Source organism: Myxine glutinosa, chromosome 1 (genome assembly GCF_964187855.1).
Source record: "Myxine glutinosa chromosome 1, kmMyxGlut1.1, whole genome shotgun sequence".
Taxonomy (NCBI): domain Eukaryota; kingdom Metazoa; phylum Chordata; class Myxini; order Myxiniformes; family Myxinidae; genus Myxine; species Myxine glutinosa.
In genome coordinates, this window is record NC_136261.1 from 46,431,981 (window position 1) to 46,452,203 (window position 20,223).

Below are 20,223 nucleotides of genomic sequence, written 5' to 3' on the forward strand. Positions count from 1 at the left end.
TGGCAAGTTAAAAGTATATCGGACCCGTGGTTGTCGAGAAACAGCGGTCACAGACAAACGTACAAACGTACAAACGTACAGACAGAGATTACTGGAATTATAGATAGATTAAATACACTTTGTCCCGGGGTGGATTACACTTGTCCTGGCAGCTTCGTTTGGTGGTTTATGGTAGTCGCAGTGGAGTTGGTGTGTGGTTGAAACCGTGGAGAGCGAAGAGTGTTGTGAATGGGTGGTGGAATGATCAGTAATTGTTGTTGTAAAACAAATGATCTTTTCACCATTTTATTTCATTGTCGTTTATCTTTTCACAATTTTATTTCATTGTAGTTTATCTTTTCACAATTTTATTCCATGCTGAATGTTCCAGTTTCACTCTCAGCTTTCTGTGTTCTTCCACTTCTCCGCAGCTTTACCAGCATCCAGATGATGAATCCCAGGAGAGCTCCACAACCCAGCAGCATTATTATGAATAAGATAAAGAGATGCAAAAAGCACTTGCAGAGACCTTAAGAACAAATACCGAGAAGAAACAAAGCAAATTAAGTATTTTCATTAATTAATCATTTTCCCAGCAATCACATGTTGTTGTCAATATTGATATAGATCTGCCAGTCCAGGCTTTCTATCAAAATTGATTAAATCCCAATCATTGCAATTGTTCTCTCACTGCAGATCAAATGCACTTTCTCTGCTCAAGAAGTCATCAAATTATGATCATAATCAATGTTATACTCAAGAAGATCCCCACTCTACTGCTCTGTTATACTCCCCATAACCCCGACCATCCCACCCAATGTTTGGTCTTGATCAATTAAAATGGTTAATTAGATTACATTACTCCCCATTCCAACCCCCACTTAAATCTCAAAATATACTAAAACCAAATAACGTCATTTCCCCCCTCCGCCCCCATCAACAACCCCACTCAGGGCCTACACTGTCATTTCAAGTTTTGGTAGTGATCACTCAAATTAGTTGCAGAGAACCTTCATGCCCCAATTCCAAATCCCTAAAATTGAAGAATCTATAAAAGCGAATAAGTTAATTTTTCACCGTAAATCCCCCATGACACAAGCCAGGTTTGGTAGCATTGCGTCCCACAGTGCTGATGTGCATACCCCCCTCCCCAACATTCCACCCCTGCATAAAATTCCACCCCTCTATTTTACAACATATTCTACCCTATTGTGTGTGCTAAATTTGGTTGTGATGACTTAAGCGTTACAAATATTTACTCCCTCCACCCCCACTCCCACCCTGCCTATAAAAGGCTGGAGTTTCTCAATATAGTGTGTTGGGCCTTGTCTTGTTCCTCGTTCAAATGACCTCTCCAATGCACTGGAAAACCCTATCTTCCCTTTTTCAGATGACTTCCTATGGTGCCGTATAATACTCTCTATAATACCCTCTCCCAATGCGAGTGGACTACAGCTGCCTCACTCTCTTCTGATCTGACATTGAAATTGAGTGAAATGTCCTTCTATCCTGGAAATGTTGCTGTCTCACCCTGTTGCTCTGTAAGGATTGCGAAACTAACCGAACTGCCTATTTCCATGGGCCGGCATGAGAAGAGGTTCACTCTTTTGAAGATTTAGGCCTCACCATCAGCGATGACCTATGGGCCAACGACATAGTAAAGATGGCCTAAAAAGCGAGCAGCAAACTGGTCATCCTCCATCGATCCACGTCTTTCCTTGGAAAATGAGAGCTATCACCGTTTACAAGGCCTTTGACAGTCTTCATGTAACAAAGGAGTTGAGGTGTTTCAATGTTTCCCAAAATGGAGGTATGCTCCAGCTGTACTCATCCTTTTTACAGAAATTCATCACATCGGGATAATTTTTCAGGAGAGCGAGAAAACAACATCTGTCCAACCTCAAGATTGAACATTCAAAGTAATCTCCCTCCTCCAAAACCTGATGGGAGGTTGTTAAGCCTGTCTGTGGAGTTATGCTCCAACTCCATCCCTTCCCTCACTTCAAATGGCACCACAGCCGACTTCCTCGTGAGAAGACTTCCGTTTCCGGTCTTGCTGGCGAGGGTTCGTTTTTTCGCAGCTCCACACGCTCTCCATCGAAATCGAAGTTAAGTAATTGTTCCCATTTTGTATTTTCGTTAAAACTGTATTTATTTTATGGTGTATGTACGTATATTGTCCCGACAAAGTTTTTCGGTGCAAATCTTTCATACCTGTATTGAAAATCGTGTTAATTCGTGTCGCGTCTTGAGGCCTTACACTGTACAACCTTGAGGCTTTGTTTTTCTCTCAGCGGTCTGTCGTTTGTGATCCAATAACTTTCGTTCTCTGTTTTCCCAGTCTTTCCACCCCAAAGCCTACTTCCTTATGTAAATCTCAACTCAAAAAAACAAAAAAAAAAGACATTACCTTCTCTGTGCTCATTCGTTTATTCATTCTTATTCGTTCGTTCGTTCTTCGACCACGTGTTTCTCCCCCATTTCCCCAGATAGATTGTCAAATTTCAACTCGTTATTTTATCGTCCATGCGATATTGTTTGATTATAGTTAGTTTTGGTTTGAATTTCCTGTAACTCGTAATTAATTAATCGTGTTCTGCTCCTCGTGTGTGGCCTTGTAGTTGTACCCCCGTCGGTGTTTTGTTAACTTAAGCGTGTTTTACTTGGCTCTTGGTTTTTTCCCTTCTACCCCGAACATAATACTCTGTCTAACGTTCTAAATCCCCACCCCCCCCCCCCACCCCCAAAAAAACAAAAAAACAAAAACATTTATTTTATTTTCTCCACGTGTACTGTTGTCTCATCCTGTATTTTCTGTCCAGGTGTGCTGTTCGCCCCGCCCCCATTATCTCCTTGCCATCCACCGTTTGCCCTGTTCACGTGACTTGTGGTGGTCCCTCTCGGCTCTCCCCCCGTTGGTATTTTTGTGCATATAAGATTGTTCACAGTTCTGTTTAAATATTATTTAAATATGTTTAAGCTTTCCCCTTCTGTGTTTTATTCAGTGGTATATTACAACACGCTGTTTTTCTTCCTATTTAAAAGGCTTTTCTCAATTTCCTCTCCAACTCGTTCCACTTCAAAAAAAAGAAATTCAATATCTTATACGTCTCCCTCACTACATGGTCTAAATTCACATTCATTCCATCCCTCCTCCATCGTTCTGAATCGGATTGCTAACTTGAAAATCACAACAAACCCAATTTGTTATCAATGTTCGTCTTTCATTAATCATCCACTTTCTAAACTCCCCTCTTGCCCCTCCCATCCAAATCCCCCCCCCTTGCACCTACACTCCTAAACTACCCCCTTGCCCCTCCACTCTTAAACTCCCCTCTTGCCCCTCCACTCCTGAACTCCCCCCTTGCCCTTCTCCTCCTAAACTCCCCCCTTGCCCCTCCCCTCCTAATCCCCCCCTTGCCCCTCCACTCCTGATCTCCCCCCTTGCCCTTCCCCTCCTAAACTCCCCCTTGCCCCTCCCCTCCAAATCCCCCCCTTGCCCCTACACTCCTAAACTCCCCCCTTGCCCCTCCCCTCCTAATCCCCCCCTTGCCCCTACACTCCAAAACTCCCCCCTTGCCCCTCCCCTCCTAAACTCCCCCCTTGCCCCTACACTCCAAAACTCCCCCCTTGCCCCTCCCCTCCTAAACTCCCCCCTTGCCCCTCCACTCTTAAACTCCCCCCTTGCCCCTCCACTCCTGAACTCCCCCCTTGCCCTTCTCCTCCTAAACTCCCCCCTTGCCCCTCCCCTCCTAATCCCCCCTTGCCCCTCCCCTCCTGATCTCCCCCCTTGCCCCTCCCCTCCTAATCCCCCCCCTTGCCCCTCCACTCCTGATCTCCACCCTTGCCCTTCCCCTCATAAACTCCCCCCTTGCCCCTCCCCTCCAAATCCCCCCCCCCTTGCCCCTACACTCCAAAACTCCCCCCTTGCCCCTCCCCTCCTAAACTCCCCCCTCACTCCTCCCCTTCAAAACTCCCCCCCAATCCCTCCCATTCAATTCTCCCCCCATACCATTCCTCTCCAATTCTCCCTCCTCCCCCCTCCTCCTCCAAGCTGCCTCCTCCCCACTTCGTCTCCCTTCTATCTCATACCTCCACCCCCCCAAACCTTCTACTTTCCTCTGCCCCCCCTCAAGCAACCCCTCACTGTGCCGCATCCCTTCACCATCAAACCTTTCATCCTCCTCATCCTTCCCTTTCTTGGAACTCTTCTGCAACATCTGACACACTATCAACTGCTCTCCCTACCTCCCCCTCTCATGCTTCATCTTACCCTACTCCTCCCCTCCCCTGTCCTGTACCTGATGCTCTCCCTCTCTCTTCATTAACGGTATGGACCTCAAACATCCGGGGCCTTCGCTCAAACCTGACTGATCTCTCCATACAGGTTGCTTCTGACAATCCAGACTTGATCTGCTTAACAGAGACTTTCCTCCTTCAAGATGTCTCTGATTCCTTAATATCTCTTCCTGGTTACTCCCTCCTCCGGTATGATAGACCTGAGCCTCGGCCTGGTGGTGGGGTGGCTATCTTTGTCAAAAACTCTCTTCCTCACTCTCCTTGCACTGCCCTCTTTCCTCCTCACCCGCAGAAGTACCTCTGGTTACGGCTTCCTCTCCGCTCCCACCTTTTGTTCATATGTGTTCTGTACCGTCCCCCAAACAGTGATGACTCCATCTACATTTCACTGTCTGACAACATGGACCAACTTCTATCCACTCATCCCAACTCTCTCTTCCTCATATGTGGTGACTTCAACTGTCATCATGCCACCTGGTTGGGTGTGGGTTCCTCTCTCACCAGTCATGGCACCTCAGCAAAGGACTTCTGTGACTCACTGGGATTGACACAATCTGTCAATTTCCCGACCCGGATCTCAGCCAATGGAGTATCTTCTCTTCTCGACTTGGTTATGACAAACTTCCCTGCTAATGTCTGCTGCTCTTCTTCTGCTCCAAACGGTTCTTCTGATCATGTGCTTGTCAAAGTGGACATCTCTCTGGCCATTCTCAGAGAGCCTCCGCAGCGTCGACGAGTCTGGCATTTCACTCAGGCCGACTGGGACGGTCTTCAAGCAGCCATCAATCGTCTGGATTGGTCTCCCATCTCCACTGCCTCTGACATCAATTCTTCCTGGGAATTCTTCCAAAGCAAACTGATCTCTCTCATGCACAGATTTATCCCATCTCGCCTTCAGTTGTCTTACCCTTCCTCCCGTCCATGGTACACTGAATCTTGTGGTGAGGCAGTTGCCCTGAAACAACTTGCCTTTGCCTCTTGGAAGGCTAATCCAACTGAAGGCAATCTCAGTTCCTTCCACCAAGCTCGGAACAAGTGTGTGTCTACCCTCAGGAGTGCCAGGAAGCACTATCTCTCCTCACTCAAGAATGAACTCTCAAACCTGTCTCCTTCCTCCAAATCCTGGTGGCGTCTGGTCAAATCAATTTCTGGTGTTTGTTCCCCCTCCATCCCCTCACTTACCTCAAATGGCCACACAGTTGACATCGCACGTGACAAAGCCGAATGCCTCAACTCTGTGTTCGCCTCAAAATCCTTAGTCCCAAACCCATCTCTCTCTGTTCCCACCTTTCCCAGTCGAACCCAACTGCTCCTGGACTCTGTGTCCTTCTCTCCTGACAAGGTAGAGGAGTTTTTGTCAAACCTCGACTCTGATTCTGCAACTGGACCAGACGGCATCAGCCCACGGGTCCTAAAATCCTGCTCTGCCGCTCTATCTCACCCTCTCTCTGTTCTTTTCACCCTATCTTTTGCTCAAGGTCATCTGCCAGCATCCTGGAAATCAGCTAACATTACCGCTTTACACAAAAAAGGTGCAAAAACAGATCCTTGCAACTACAGACCAATCAGCCTGCTCCCAATTATCAGCAAAGTCATGGAATCCATCATTGCTTCGGATATGAAATCTTTCCTCTTCTCCAATGGCTTGATCTCTGATCATCAATTTGGTTTCAGACCAGGTCACTCTACTCTGGACATGCTGCTTCTGCTGTCTCAACAATGGATGGAGGTCCTCAATGCCAAACAGGAAATCAGAGCTGTCTCCATTGACATATCACGGGCCTTTGATACGGTCTGGCACCCAGCTCTGCTCACTAAACTCTCCTCCTATGGTATCCATGGAAATCTCCATGCATGGCTTGCGGACTTCCTCTCTGGTCGTAGTCAACGTGTGGCCCTGAATGGATTTCTCTCATCTCCCCTTCCTGTTCAGGCTGGAGTTCCCCAAGGAAGTGTGCTGGGCCCTGTGCTTTTTCTGGTCTTTATCAATGATCTCTCCGACTCTCTGGAAAATCCTCTCTGTCTCTTTGCTGATGACTCCACTCTCTGCCGCTCCAATTCCTCTTCCCTCAGATCGGCAGTCTGCAGCCTCCTCACTCTCTGAAGACCTGGACAAAATCACAGACTGGTCTAACAAGTGGAACATGTCTTTCAATGCTGACAAATCTCACTCTCTTACTATGTCTCTCCAAAAAGATCGACTGGACAACCCTCCCATCTACTTTCTCAACAATCCTCTCCAAGAAGTTCTGTCGCTCAAGCTTTTGGGTCTCACTATCTGCCATGATCTTTCTTGGGAAAACCACATTTCCAAGCTGGCCTCCAAAGCCAGTCGCCGACTGGGCATCCTCCGTCGTGCGAAGTCCTTCCTCGGCACACTTGAGCTCCTCACCACATACAAGGCTTTCATCCGCAGCTCAATGGAATACTGTTCTCCCCTATGGGCTGGTGCTCCTGCCTCACATCTGGCTCGGCTTCACGCTGTTGAATCCAAAGCTTTCAAAATCATTGGAATCTCCTGCGATGAAGCTGTCTCTGAGGGCCTTTCACTCACTCACCGCAGGCAGGTAGGTGGTCTTTCTGTCTTCTACCGACTCCTCTCCGGCCTTGCTCCCCCAGCTCTCTCTGTGCTCTGTCCCCCAAATTTTCCTACAGGTCGCACAAGATCTGCCAGCAACCCTCTGATGGTTAAACTGCCGAAATCTCGGCTCTCTGCTCACCTTCACTCTTTCATTCCTCTTTTCTCCCGCCTCTGGAACAAACTCCCACACTCCCTTCAATCCCTCTCCTCCCTCCAGGTCTTTAAAACAGCTGTTCACCACCATCTCTTATCTTCCCCCATCCAAAACCTTGATCTTTTCTACCCCCACTAATTCACCCTAGATCCACCTTGTTTGAAATTCCAACTTCTTTCCTGGAAATCCTGGCAGTGTCCATATGTTTATACCTCTCCCACCCCCCCCCCCCCACTTCACATGCCTCCCCCCCAAAGCCCTCTCCCTCCCACAGATCTCTCGATGTCTCCATGTCTCTCGGTCCCTGCTCTCAAATGTTGTGTTTGTGTCCTTACCCCCCTCTCCCCATCTTGTCTACCGCTCCCGATGTTATTTGTTTTATGTGTCTGTTTGTCTTTCTGTGTGATTAATGTTCGCTCTTTCACGAGCCTCGATCTTGTATACAAAAAAAAGAAAAAAGAAAAAAAAAGACCGAATGCCTTGATTTTGTGTTTTCTTCCAAATCTTGTATCCACAACGCCTCACTCTCTGTACGCACCCTTCCCATTCTTACCCAACTGTTCCTGGACTCTGAGTCTTTTGCACTTGAGAAGGTGGAGAAGGTTCTTTCAACCCTCGACTCTGAATCTGCTCCTGGACCGGATGGCATCATCTCACATGTCCTAAAAAGCTGCTCTGCTAATCTCTCACACTCTCTGCTCTGCTTGCCCTCGGTGATCGTCCATCTGCTTGGGAGTCAACCAACATCACCGCATTACACAAACAACGTGCAAAAACTGATCAGCAAGGTTATGGAATCTATCATCACAGCTGATGTATAAAACCAAAAACGGTTTTCTAACGTCCTCATCTGAAATGATTAATTCCGATGATGTGTAAGATCTTACATGAGGCTGAGACACAAGTAAGCGGTTGCATGGGCTGAGATACAACTGAAGACAGCGGTTGCCTCCACTCAGATGAACGTGCTTTGCTGCTTGTAGGAGGTGGCATGGAGGAAACATCTGTCGGAAACATTTTGCAACCAACAAATAAAATGGAGGTTCAGATAACAACAATGGTAAATGTTAGAGTAAAGTGAGGCAAGATGTCACCTCCTGAACGTATCGTGCCTTTAGAAAGTCTACACCCCCTTTCAAAATTTTCGCCTTTTGTGGCCTTATATCCTGGAATTAAATTGCAATAAATCAGACTTTTCTCGCCTCTATTTACACATTGTAACTCACAACTTACAAGTGAAAAACAAATCCTAAAAATTTCAGAAAATCAATTAAAAATACCAAACTAGAATATCTTGGTTGGATAAGTATTCACCCCCCTGAGTTAATACTTGGTGGAAGCACCTTTCACAGCAACGCCAGCTGTGAGTCTGTTCGTATAGGTCTCTACCAACTTTGCACACCTTGATTGGGCAATATTTGCCCATTCTTCTGCACAAAACTGTTCCAGCTCAGCCAACTTGCATGGGGAGCGTTGATGTTCAGCAAAATTCAAGTCATGCCACAGATTTTCGACTGGATTTAGGTTCTGACTGCATTTAGGATTCAGGTTAGAGTTCTGACTGGGCCACTCAAGCACATTTATATGTTTGTTCCATAGCCGCTCCAGTGTAGCTTTGGCTGTGTGCTTCGGGTCATTGCCATGCTGAAAGGTAAACTTCCGTCAAAATTTCAGTTTCCTTGCAGAGGGAAATAAATCAGTTATTAGGTTAGATTTGAAAACACCTGTTTAATCAAAGCAGGTAGATATTCTGGTTTTGTAGAGGGAAATATTTTTCATTATCGAGTGTTCACAGTTATCAAGTTAGAACTGAAATCACCTGTTTAATCAAACCAGGTACTATTTGTTAACTTCATAGTTGTTTCTACTGAACGAATCCACATCCCAGGTTAACCCCACATAACTTACCAACCACCTCCAGCCTGGTTCCTCCACCACAATCTCCATATGCTGCATAACGTGGTCTGATCCCGATAACACAGAAATAATCTCCAGAGTCGTTCACGTTGAGCTGGAAAATCCCCAGAGTGAATCTTCTTCTTCTCAGGGTCGAATGTTCTTGTATTTCATGAACAGTTTGATTCGCACGGTTAATGTATTCCTGTGATGCAGATTTTCCAGAGAAAACTGTTTTTCCTGTCATGAAGTTGGGACAGTGTTTGTACCAGTACACGATGGGATCATCTGTAATGTCCACGATGGGATCATCTGTAATGTCCACGATGTGATTATCTGTGTAACTGCTCTTGATGGAGACGTCACAGTGGAACTCGGCCCGTCCGTTCACATTGGCAGTGGTTGTGGTTATTGGTTGGGACACAGAGTGATGGACAGATTTTGGTGGTTGCCTCTCCCTGCAACCACATTGGTCATCATCCAGGGTCTCTGGGGTTGGTGTGGGGCGGGAATGAAGTTTAAATATAATTATATATTTGTTCTTCATTAAATTCATTCTGTTTATGCGCAATTTAATAAATGTGATGTCATCAACATAACCTTGATGATAAATGATACTTTTTGTGCTGTTAATGTCATGTCATGCCAAGTATGTCTTGTGTTTTGAATGTATTTAGAAATTGTTCAGAAACACAATCTTGTGTTCCTGAAAAGCAACATTATTTACCAACCAATTGGAGGTAGTGGGGAGGGGGAGAGGGATGTCGAGGCTGGTGGGGGCAGGGAGTGGGGGAGGGTGATGAACGTGGTGGGGACAGGGGGTGGTGGAGGGTGATGAAGGTGTTGGAGGCAGTTGGGGTGGGTGGAGGGTGATGAACGTGGTGGGGACAGGGGGTGGTGGAGGGTGATGAAGGTGTTGGAGGCAGTTGGGGTGGGTGGAGGGTGATGAACGTGGTGGGGACAGGGGGTGGGGGAGGATGAGGGTGGTGGAGGCAGTTGGGGTGGGTGGAGGGTGATGAACGTGGTGGGGACAGGGGGTGGGGGAGGGTGATGAGGGTGGTGGAGGCAGTTGTGGTGGGTGGAGTTTGATTAATCGGGACTCTTTTGATTGACGAGACTAATGAATCCTCAGTTCGCTAGAGACTAATGCAGGACATCGTATGTTAAATGTCAGAACATTACGGATTGTGGAGAGATTCCAGGTCAAACTTTGTCATCACAGGTCATCTGCACCATAAATAGGTTAATATGACCCTACTGCAAAGCCGCAATGAGCCGGCGAGGCCAAAGCCTCTATTGAACTTTTTCGCAATTGTTAATGCATACTTCCGCATCCGCAAGATGGCGGCCTCCATTGAGCGATTTGGTGCGTCAAAGCTTGAAATTCTCAAAGGATCCAGCAAAATCTGGCTTTTCAACATAATACGTATGCGTTCATTCACAACACCGGCTTTTCCGGCTATTAGTAATCTTGTGAGAACTTTATTTTGCCTGGAAATTGCTGAATTACTCGAATGCTTACACTGAGAAATCTTCATCATGGTATTTAATGATTTAATCACAATAATTCCGATTTTTTTCACATTATTTACTTGTGAAAATAACAAAAAACAGATGAATTAAAGACACTCGGACGGTTCTTGATGCTAATTTAAAGATGATGAGCCTCCTCACCTCAACCCCACAAATCTTCCTTTTCACTACACATCTTCAAAGCCTTCCCCTCATCCCACCGCCTCAAACCCTGATGCTCGCCCTGCCCCTCAACCTCCCCATGTCGCGCTCCATCGCAGCCTCCCAAACATCTCACAGCCTCCCATCTCCGCACAACCATCCTTCATCATCCCAGCCTGCCCCCATCCCTCAACCACTCACAACTCCTCCAACCCACATTCTCCCAACGCCTCCTCCCCTGTCCCTCACTGTGTGGACCTGAAACAACCGCGGCCTCAGCTCCAACTGGACTGTAACATACGCAGGATTCCAGCCTTAGGCCATCCGGATTGCGGCAGAAGTCTCTATTTTTATGTCCGTTGGGATAACCAACAACAACAACAACAACAACAACAACACGATGGTTGCTTTTGAATGACAGGCACTTCAACTATACATTACATGGACATCATCTGTTTAACAACATTTCAGTCACTGACTGGGCATCCCCCATCATATAAAGTCCTTCCTTGACACACCTGAACTCTTGTCCACCTACATGGCCTTCATCTGCAGCTTAATGGAGTTCTACTCTCTTCTTTGGACTGCTGCTCCTGCCTCACTTCTTGCTCAGCTTGAGGCCACAGTGCCCATAATGAAGTGCCCTATCACTTTCCAATTGCAGACAAGTCTGTGGTCTCTCTGTGTTCTATTGCCTCCTTTATGGTCTTGCATCCGCTGCTCTCTACGTTCTTTGTCCCCCCCCCCCACCCCCCTCCCCCCTCCCCAGGTTTCTGCACGGCGCAGTTGGTCCACCATCAACCCTCTTCTGGTTAAACTCCCAAAATCCAGAATCACTGCCTGCTCACCTCCACTCATTCGTTCCACTTTTCCCTGGAAGTGAAATCAACTTCCACATTCTTTTCAATCTCATGCTTCCATCCAGGTCTTCAAGACAGCTGTTCACCACCATCTCAGATCATCCAACATCCAAAACCAAGATATTTCCAATGCACTTTAACCCATCGCCCACCTTCCCCCCTTCCCTTTTTTCCAGTTGTTCCTTCCTCAGTGTTTGCTTCTCTCTCCATCTTCTCCACCCTGTGTGTCCACCCCCCACCACTCCCCCTCCATAACCCTCATTCATCCGCACATCCCTTATTTGTTCAAGTCTCCCTCCATTTGTCTAACAACCCTGACTGTTTCTCAAACGGTCTGTCGTGACCCCTTTGGGGGTCACGAGCTGTCTGTGCTAAGTAGTTCCATAAGTCCTCGTGATATGCCTTATGATTTAGCTCTGTGAACTTGTATTCTCAAGTTTAATACGTAATAATCAAAACTAAACCCAGAAACAGGTGATTGATGTAGAGAGCGAGCTACAACATTTGCTGAGCAAGACTAGTCCCCAAATTGATATGTTGTGTACAAAAAAGGAAATAAAATGGCTCAGATTCCAGTCTTTTTGCTACACCTGCAGTCAGGGTTGGCACAAGTGGGCCCAGCCCTGTTACCCCCACCTGGGTTTAACAAAAACCCAACTTGAATAAGCCCAGTGTTTTCCCCAGCAAAGTGGGTAAAATCCCCATCCCTGTATTTTTAAAAATATTTAATCCTTGCAGAGATAACAGTGGGTTGTGGTGACCAAATACCAGGATGGGTGGGTCGTTTGGTAAATCCGGCTGAGAAACACTGAACCCTGCTGTTGGTGCCCCATCTCCCTCATCCTTTAGTTAATCATCAATGCAATATCCTTGCTCTTCCACGAATCTTGACTTTGTATGCAAAAAAATAATTCCTTAGCCTTGGATTTACTTTTAATCAATATAACAAGATTCCAAATTTGATCCGCACGCTCCTTATTAGTCCCCTACCGGTGTACACCGGAGGGGACTATAGGTTTGCACGCCGTCCCTCCGTCCGTCAGTCCGTCAGTCCGTCAGTCAGTCCGTCACGCAAAGAACAGTTTTCCGGACTTTTTTTCTAAACGTTTAATGCTAATGATTTCAAACTTGGCACATCGTTTCCTCATGATAAGTTACAGATCAAGTTCGAACTTCACGACGTTTCGATCATTTTTGACAAAGTTATGGCACTTTGAACTTTGGGAATTCTGATAATTCTGATGATCCTTAACTCAGTGCCATTTTAAGTTTTAATTTCCTTTAAAAAAGATTTTCTCTGCAATAATAGGACCGATTGAGATAAAATTTTCACCATAGGAGGGACTCGGTCTGTAGAATAGTTTAATGGTAATTATGACGTCACATGTCACGTGGTTCGGGCGCCATATTGTTTTTCGTGAAAACACGACAACCCCTTTTTCTCTGCAACGGCTGAACAGATCGAGGCCAAACTTTGCAGGCAGAATCGCATACCCACGACGAACAAAAAAGTCAGCGAGCATGACGTCATGCGTCACATGGTTTCAAAGTTATGACATTTTTAAGCATGAATCTTTAAAACCGAGCCCCTCCCTCATTTTTAATCCAATCGAGGGGAAACTTCACAGATCTGTTCCGCATGTCAGTCGACTAAAATGTGCTTTTGGAATTTGCGATAGCTCACGTGGTTTGGCAGATATCGTTAATTAGACGAAAATATTTTAAAAATGGATATCTCTTGAATCGCTTTATTGATCGACGTGAACCTTCATACTATAGTAGAAGTCATGAAGAGTAACAAGTGTGCAAAATGTCAAGATGATTGGATGTACGGTCTGGAAGCTAGACGTTGTTATTGCGTGAAGAAGAAGAGGCGTCAAGTGTGCGGATTTAATTATTTATCACATGTACAGACTGAAAGCATCGTTGGACACGACCTGTCGCGGTCATTTTAACCTCAAATAAAATTCTAATTTAAGATTTGTCAATAGCTGAGGTATATTAACAAACGAATAAAACAGATTTGGTCAAATTCTGACTTTTTTAACTCGATCGCATTTGACAGAGTTGTGACAAGCTGAGGAAGAAGAAACCTCGCATTGGCTTCTCCAATGTGCCATAAAAAAATGGATATCTCTTGAATCGCTAGTACCTCAGACCATGAGCTGGTAATAATTTATATAATTCACACAGTGCAATACGTGCAGGCCGCTCCACGGAGCGACCTTGCGGGCTTATCAACGAGGCGAGGCGTGACACACGTGTCTCAGCATACCTCAGATCAAGTTTGAAAAACAGCATCAACCGTGCATAAATTTGCATATTCGATAATTTTTGACAAAGTTATGGCACTTTGAACTTTGGTAGGGGACATGTATTGCAGCGCAATACTCAGAATGCTTGTTAATATTGTTTTCAAGAGTTCTTTGCCTAAAGTTAGACAATTACAAATTCCTTGCTAATCTGTACTATTAAACATAAAAAGCTGCTTTTATTCCATCAAATTCTGATATATAAAAAAGCCTTTTTTTTTTTTTAACGGCCGTGGAGTTCGGGTCAACTATGAGGGGGTTAGCCTCCATTCCTCCTGAACTTACAGGACCTGAGGCTGCTGCACACAAATAACTTCATACTTCGGCAGGTTGCGAACCAGCAACTACGAACGCCAATTGGCCCGTCGCACGATAGCAGGGGTCCAATCGTCTGACACCGTTTACCTCCGAACGTACCACTCTTGTTCCTGGATGTAAATTTGGATGGCCGAGCAACCGTTTGGTACCCGCCGTGCTGATGCTAATGAGCTGATTAAGCAGGGACTGATAATCTCCCATTCGCTAGGTGCAAGCAATGGTGCCGGACCAATGAAAGAAAGGACATTCACGGACATTTAGAAAAGAAACGTTTAACAATTTGATTTATTTACATGTATGTACAGTGGAACTTAGCGATAGTAAAGAAAAAGGGACGAGAAGCAGAAACTTAGCTTAAGCTATGCCCATCACACATTCATGGAGGGGTTGGGGGAAAATGAACGTTGATGATCCTGTCACCAGAATGGTAACAATATTACCAGGATGCTCTTCCACTGTAACGACCTTGTGTCTTGTCGTCACCAACGAGCACCACACCGGTAAAGGGCAGTCCCCAGCACGAGCACGAAAAGGCAATCCCCAGCATGAACATGGGCAGCATGCAGGCAAAGTCCGACAGGCAGGGCGAGAGAGTAAAGCAGGCAGGCCACGAGAGAGAATCGTGCAGGCAAGCCACGAGAGAGAATCGTGCAGGCAGGCAATGAGAGAGAATCGTGCAGGCAGGCAACGAGAGAGAATCGTGCAGGCAGGCCACGAGAGAGAATCGTGCAGGCAGGCCATGAGAGAGAATCATGCAGGCAGGCAACGAGAGAGAATTGTGCAGGCAAACCACGAGAGAGAATCATGCAGGCAGATCACGGGAGAGAATCATGCAGGCAGGCCATGAGAGATCATCATGAACACCTGCAGATAGAGAGAGAGGGAGAGAGGGAGAGAGAGGGAGAGAGAGCAAGGTCCAAGGCCTTTTTGTAAGGCACCTGGCGAGGGTGGGGGCTGTTCAAGAAGGTTTTTCGGGCTGCTGATAGGTGGCCCATTGCGTCACCCCAGAGCTGTAGATAGCGAGAGTTTGGCCAACTAAACAATAGGCGCCATGTTGCTACCCAAGGTCAAGTGCACTCGCGCGTGCGTTCAAGCGTGCATACAACTTACTGCTATTAGGGACGGGTTTATTTTTATGTTCCTGAGTTTCATACATTGTTTAGTCAGTTGCGAATGAGTGGAAGTTGGGATGGATGAGTGGAAGGATGGATGGATGAGTGGAAAGAAGGATGGATGAGTGGAAGGAGGGATGGATGAGTGGAAGGAGGGATGGGTGAGTGGAAAGAAGGATGGATGAGTGGAAGGAGGGATGGATGAGCGGAAGGAGGGATGGATGAGTGGAAGGAGGGATGGATGAGTGGAAAGAAGGATGGATGAGTGGAAGGAGGGATGGATGAGTGGAAGGAGGGATGTATGAGTGGAAGGAGGGATGGATGAGTGGAAGGAGGGATGGGTGAGTGGAAGGACGGTTGGATGATGAGTGGAAGTTGGGATGAATGAGTGGAAGGATGGATGAGTGGAAGGATGGATGGATGAGTGGAAGGAAGGAGGAATGGATGATGAGTGGAAGGAAGGATGGATGAGTGGAAGTTGGGATGGATGAGTGGAACTTTGGATGGATGAGTGGAAGTAAGGATGGATGAGTGGAAGATCAATCACTCATCCATCCTTCCTTCCACTCATCCATCCATCCTTCCACTCATCCATCCGTCCTTCCACTCATCCATCCCTCCTTCCCCTCATCCATCCCAACTTCCACTAAGCGAATGCATGCAATGCGATGCGCGTTCTGCTAGTTACGGAGGTTGGGTAACAACATGGCGCCTGTGAATCACATGACAGCGCTTAACCAATCATAGGGCAGACCAGTTGAAACCGGGTTGACCGAACTCTCTCTATCTATGGCTCTGCATCACCCTACCCCCCCCCCCCTAGCCCTATTGAATATTCCTCAGGCCCTGATAGGTGGCCCATTGCGTCACCCTGGCCCCACTAGCCCTCTTGAACGTTCCTCAGGCCCTGATTGGTGGCCCATTGCGTCACCCTGCCCCCCCCCCCTAGCCCTCTTGAATATTCCTCAGGCCCTGATAGGTGGCCCATTGTGCCACCATACCCCCACTAGCCCTCTTGAATGTTCCTCAGGCCCTGGTTTGTGGCCCATTGCATCACACTGCCCCCACAAGCTCTCTCAAACGTTCCTGAGGCCCTGATTGGTGGCCCATTGCGTCACCCTGCCCCCACAAGCCCTCTCAAAAGTTCCTCAGGCCCTAATTGGTGGCCTGTCACTTCACGTCACCAGCCTTCTCGAAGTGACTTTTATCATGACACTCTTGGTCCCGGGGACTTTTTTATTATGACGCTCTCTGGCCCCAGTGGGACATAAGGCTGCCTCATCTCTCTGACTCCAGTGCGGCAGGTAAATTAGAGCAGGTAAATTAGAATTCGAAAGTGTGTTTTTGATCCTCTATGCACTGCCCACAAATGATCCCTGATGAGTGGAGGTCCTTGCTTCCCATCTCCAACACATAACGACATACTAACCCGTATAAGGGAAGGGACTATGCTAATGTTCTGCTATGAAATAACTATTCTAAGGGATCTGTATGGTGGTTGCCAGACCTTAGCAGTTTCCTAAAACCGCAACAATATATATAACAAGTTATCGCCAATTTAAGATACAAACTTTTCTGTAAAATATTATCCAATCAAATCAAGAAATAAAAAACAAACAAGATTTATCAGTGTGACCAAACTGTTAAAATGTTTTTCCACCAAACGATTCGGTTCCTTCGCTGCAAAACAATTTGTTTCATAACTGCCCGTCAAGAATGTTACATGATTAATAAAAATATAGTTCTTCATTAGTTGTTTGTCTCATCTCCATTCAGTTTTTAGCAGGAATTATGAGTCTGGTCTCACATAGAAGAAAAAATAATTAAATAAGGATGGTTGTTGGGTTAAAAATGAAATTATTTAATGAAACTCTCATGGAAAAAAAGTCAGAAAAATGTTTCATTCATTTCCTCAATGTCTGTTGCAATAACACCTTAGGATATGGAATTATGAATTACCTCGTGTAGTAATATCTGAGTTGAAGGTAATGGGCCCTTAATACGATGGTTCTTACCTGTAGGTCGGAAAGTAAAAACGAGCACGAGAAGCAGGTAGATGTCTCCAGCGAAGGAATTCATGACTGTTTCATCCACAACTGTCACTCGGAATGAAACTCACTCTGGGAAAGTGAAATACTGCACAGGGAAGTATCGAAGAGTTTTGTTTGGAATGAAAAGAGAATGAAGGACTAATGAATGGTTCAATGAATGATTGAATGAGAGATTGAATGATGTGGTCGACACAGGAGTTCTTGCATGTTAGTCTGTGTGTGGACAGTGAGCTGAGTCACCACGATAGAGGAAGAGGAAAATGATATTCATCACAGGGAAACAAATGGACGTTGACAAACAGTGAAGAATAGATGGTTTGAGGAAGTTTGATGATTATGTAATTGGTAAGATGGCGTGTGCCGTGGCTTGACATTTACAGGTTTCTTTCTTGTGAGGTGATTTTGCACCTGGAGGGAGGGGAGGTTTGTGGGTGGTTGTGGGTTTGGGAAGGAAATTCATGGAACCTCTTTCAAGGAAACTCTTGCAAAGGACAAGGTTGTGGTAATTTAAGAATACATCTGGTCAATGATTGGAAGGTTCTCTTTAAAACACCGTTATGATCATGTTGTTAAGTCAAACTTACCTTCAAAGGTAACCTGTAAATGTTAACTTTCCTCAACAACAAAGTCATGTTGTTAAGGAATAAGAATGGCTCAGGAACTCATTTAAGAAAGACTGGTTAAGGCAAGTTAATAAAATAATTATTCTCCTGAAGGATTTTTTTGTTATTGAGATATTGAAATGTAATAAATATGACTATTTTTATTTCCAGATGTCAAGTTTCATGCAAGAACTAATATAACGGATTGAAGGTGTGTAAAACGTTGCTAAATCTTCACCTGTCGCTCAGTCTGACCTGTATCAGAATCGGTGGACTTCCTATGTTGGGATGGCATGAACTTTCCATGTGCTTAATATAACACTAATCCTCAAATAAATCTACTAAGATACAAAGGTATAAACTGATAAAGTATACCGACCTGTCGTCTGCAGAGAATTTGACATCAAACAACACTCATGAAGACCTTGGACAGCATCGTTGAGAAACTTGAGCTGCAGAACTGACAGACCCAAAACAGCCGGTTTGTAATTCTCCTTCATTCCCTGCACACGCAAAGCGAAAAGCGGGACTATAAGCAATTGGTTCATGGCCGTGGGTCTGTCTTATCAGTTTATGATCGAGGAACAACGTTTTGAAATTGAATGTTTTATTTTGAATAAGAATCAGAACATGAATAATAAGACAAGTTTGCTGGTTTACCATACTTTGGCTCTGAATTTGTCCCGATGGCGCATGCGCAGAGAGGAGTGAGATAATGTTTCTTTTACTCTGACTGCCTCTGGCAGTCAAACAGAATTGAAAACCATTCCAAACAGGAAACCTAATGTTTTTAAGGACGTAATAAAGAACACAAAGAACAGGCACGAAGACCGAATTTGATGTGTTAGATCGGGGGATGTAATAGACACTGAGTAAATCGATGATAAAAACCTAAATTAACTTACCCTGCGCAGTCAACTTGGTGTGAGCCAACTTTTCCATTTTTGAACGTTTCTTTTTTTTTGGATCCAATATGGCTGCCAGACCACGTGAGCGATGACATCATAAATTTATATTCTCGAAATAATTGTTGCATAGATCATGCTCATTACATTTCAAACTGATCAGACGAAGCGTTGTCCTTGTCGAATTATGACGTCATAATTATGGCACCAATGACGTCATCGTTAACACCTATTCCCCATATGGAATTATTTACAATGAGCCACGTTTCAATTTTTAAAATGCTGACATGGCACACACTTTACTTTACAGAAATGCATACGCAAATGCAATATTTTCGTCAAAAATCGTTGGAATTTCGCCAAATCTGTTTTGGTTGTGTGTTAACATACCTCAGCGATTGACAAATCTGAAATTAGAATTTTATTTGAGGTCAAAATGACCCCGTGAGGTCGCTCCGTACTTTGCCTGCTCGTCATGTGCAGTGTGATAATAAATTCCATGCCCACGCTAGAAGACTTCTTCTTCACGAAATAACAACTTCTAGCTTCCAGACCGTACATGGAATCATCTTGAAATTTTGCAGACATGTTACACTTCATTACCTCTACTATAATATAAAGTTTCACGTCGATCAATGAAACGGTTCAAGAGTTATAATTTTTTTATATATTTTCGATTAATTATTTATATCTGCCAAACCACATGACCTATTGCAAATTCCAAAAGGTCATTTTAGTAGACTGATATGCTGAACACACCTGTGTAGTTTCCCCTCGATAGGATCAAAAATGACGGAGGACCTAGGTTTTAAAAGGTTATGCTTAAAAACGTCATAACTCTGAAACCATGTGATGCATGACGTCATGCTCCCTGCCTTTTTTGTTCGTCATAGGTATGCGACTCTGCCTGTAAAGATTGGCCTCGATCTGTTTAGTCGTTTAGGAGAAAATTGGATGTTAGTGGTTTTTCACTCAAAACAATATGGGGTCCGAACCACGTGACCTACGATGTCAATATAATTTTATTTCTGCATCAATTTATACCGAGAAGATGCTCAAGAAATTTCATCCTGATCGGATAAAGTTTGTTACTTGTCGAATTATGACGTCATAACGGCGGCACCTATGATGTCATCATTCACATATGTTATTCTGCATGGAGAGTTCTTTGCCATGAGACCTGTCTCAATTATTTCTGTGCAGCGATTTTTGAGATATAGAAATGCAATTTTTTTGGTTTTTTCACGATGGCGCCCGCACCACGTGACCTGTGACGTCATAATATTCACTAAAATATTCTACAGGAGGAGTCCCTCCTATGGTGAAAATTTCATGTCAATCGGACCAACGGTTGCCGAGAAAATGAATTTTTAAAATGCAGACACGCACGTACATACGTACGTACGCCGTACGGACGGACACAAATGCTTAACCCTGCCTTTCGCTTCGCGAGCATAGGGTAATAGCCGGCGAAGCCGGT

At 45.2% G+C, this 20,223-nt stretch overlaps 1 protein-coding gene across 1 annotated transcript; it reads right to left on the reverse strand.

Annotated features, from left to right (window-relative positions):
- Positions 1-277: 277 nt before the first annotated feature.
- On the reverse strand, positions 278-17,289 carry LOC137415172 (uncharacterized). Its single transcript, XM_068100747.2, has 4 exons — positions 17,201-17,289; positions 8,922-9,398; positions 7,901-8,017; positions 278-508 (listed from the first exon to the last, which is right to left on the reverse strand). Exons 1-4 carry the CDS (start codon positions 17,262-17,264, stop codon positions 348-350), a joined length of 819 nt encoding a protein of 272 aa, XP_067956848.2. The 5' UTR covers positions 17,265-17,289; the 3' UTR covers positions 278-347.
- Positions 17,290-20,223: the final 2,934 nt, after the last annotated feature.

What these genes read in the sequence shown, in the direction of transcription:
- LOC137415172 (XM_068100747.2), bottom strand. Translation starts at nt 17,264, where the DNA reads ATGAATTCCTTCGCTGGAGACATCTACCTGCTTCTCGTGCTCGTTTTT. An exon ending in AACCAGGCTGGAGGTGGTTG is followed by an intron (nt 8,018 to 8,921) that starts GTAAGTTATGTG and finishes TGTTTCCGACAG; the next exon opens with ATGTTTCCTCCATGCCACCT. An exon ending in TACTTGTGTCTCAGCCTCAT is followed by an intron (nt 509 to 7,900) that starts GTAAGATCTTAC and finishes TTTGTTCTTAAG; the next exon opens with GTCTCTGCAAGTGCTTTTTG.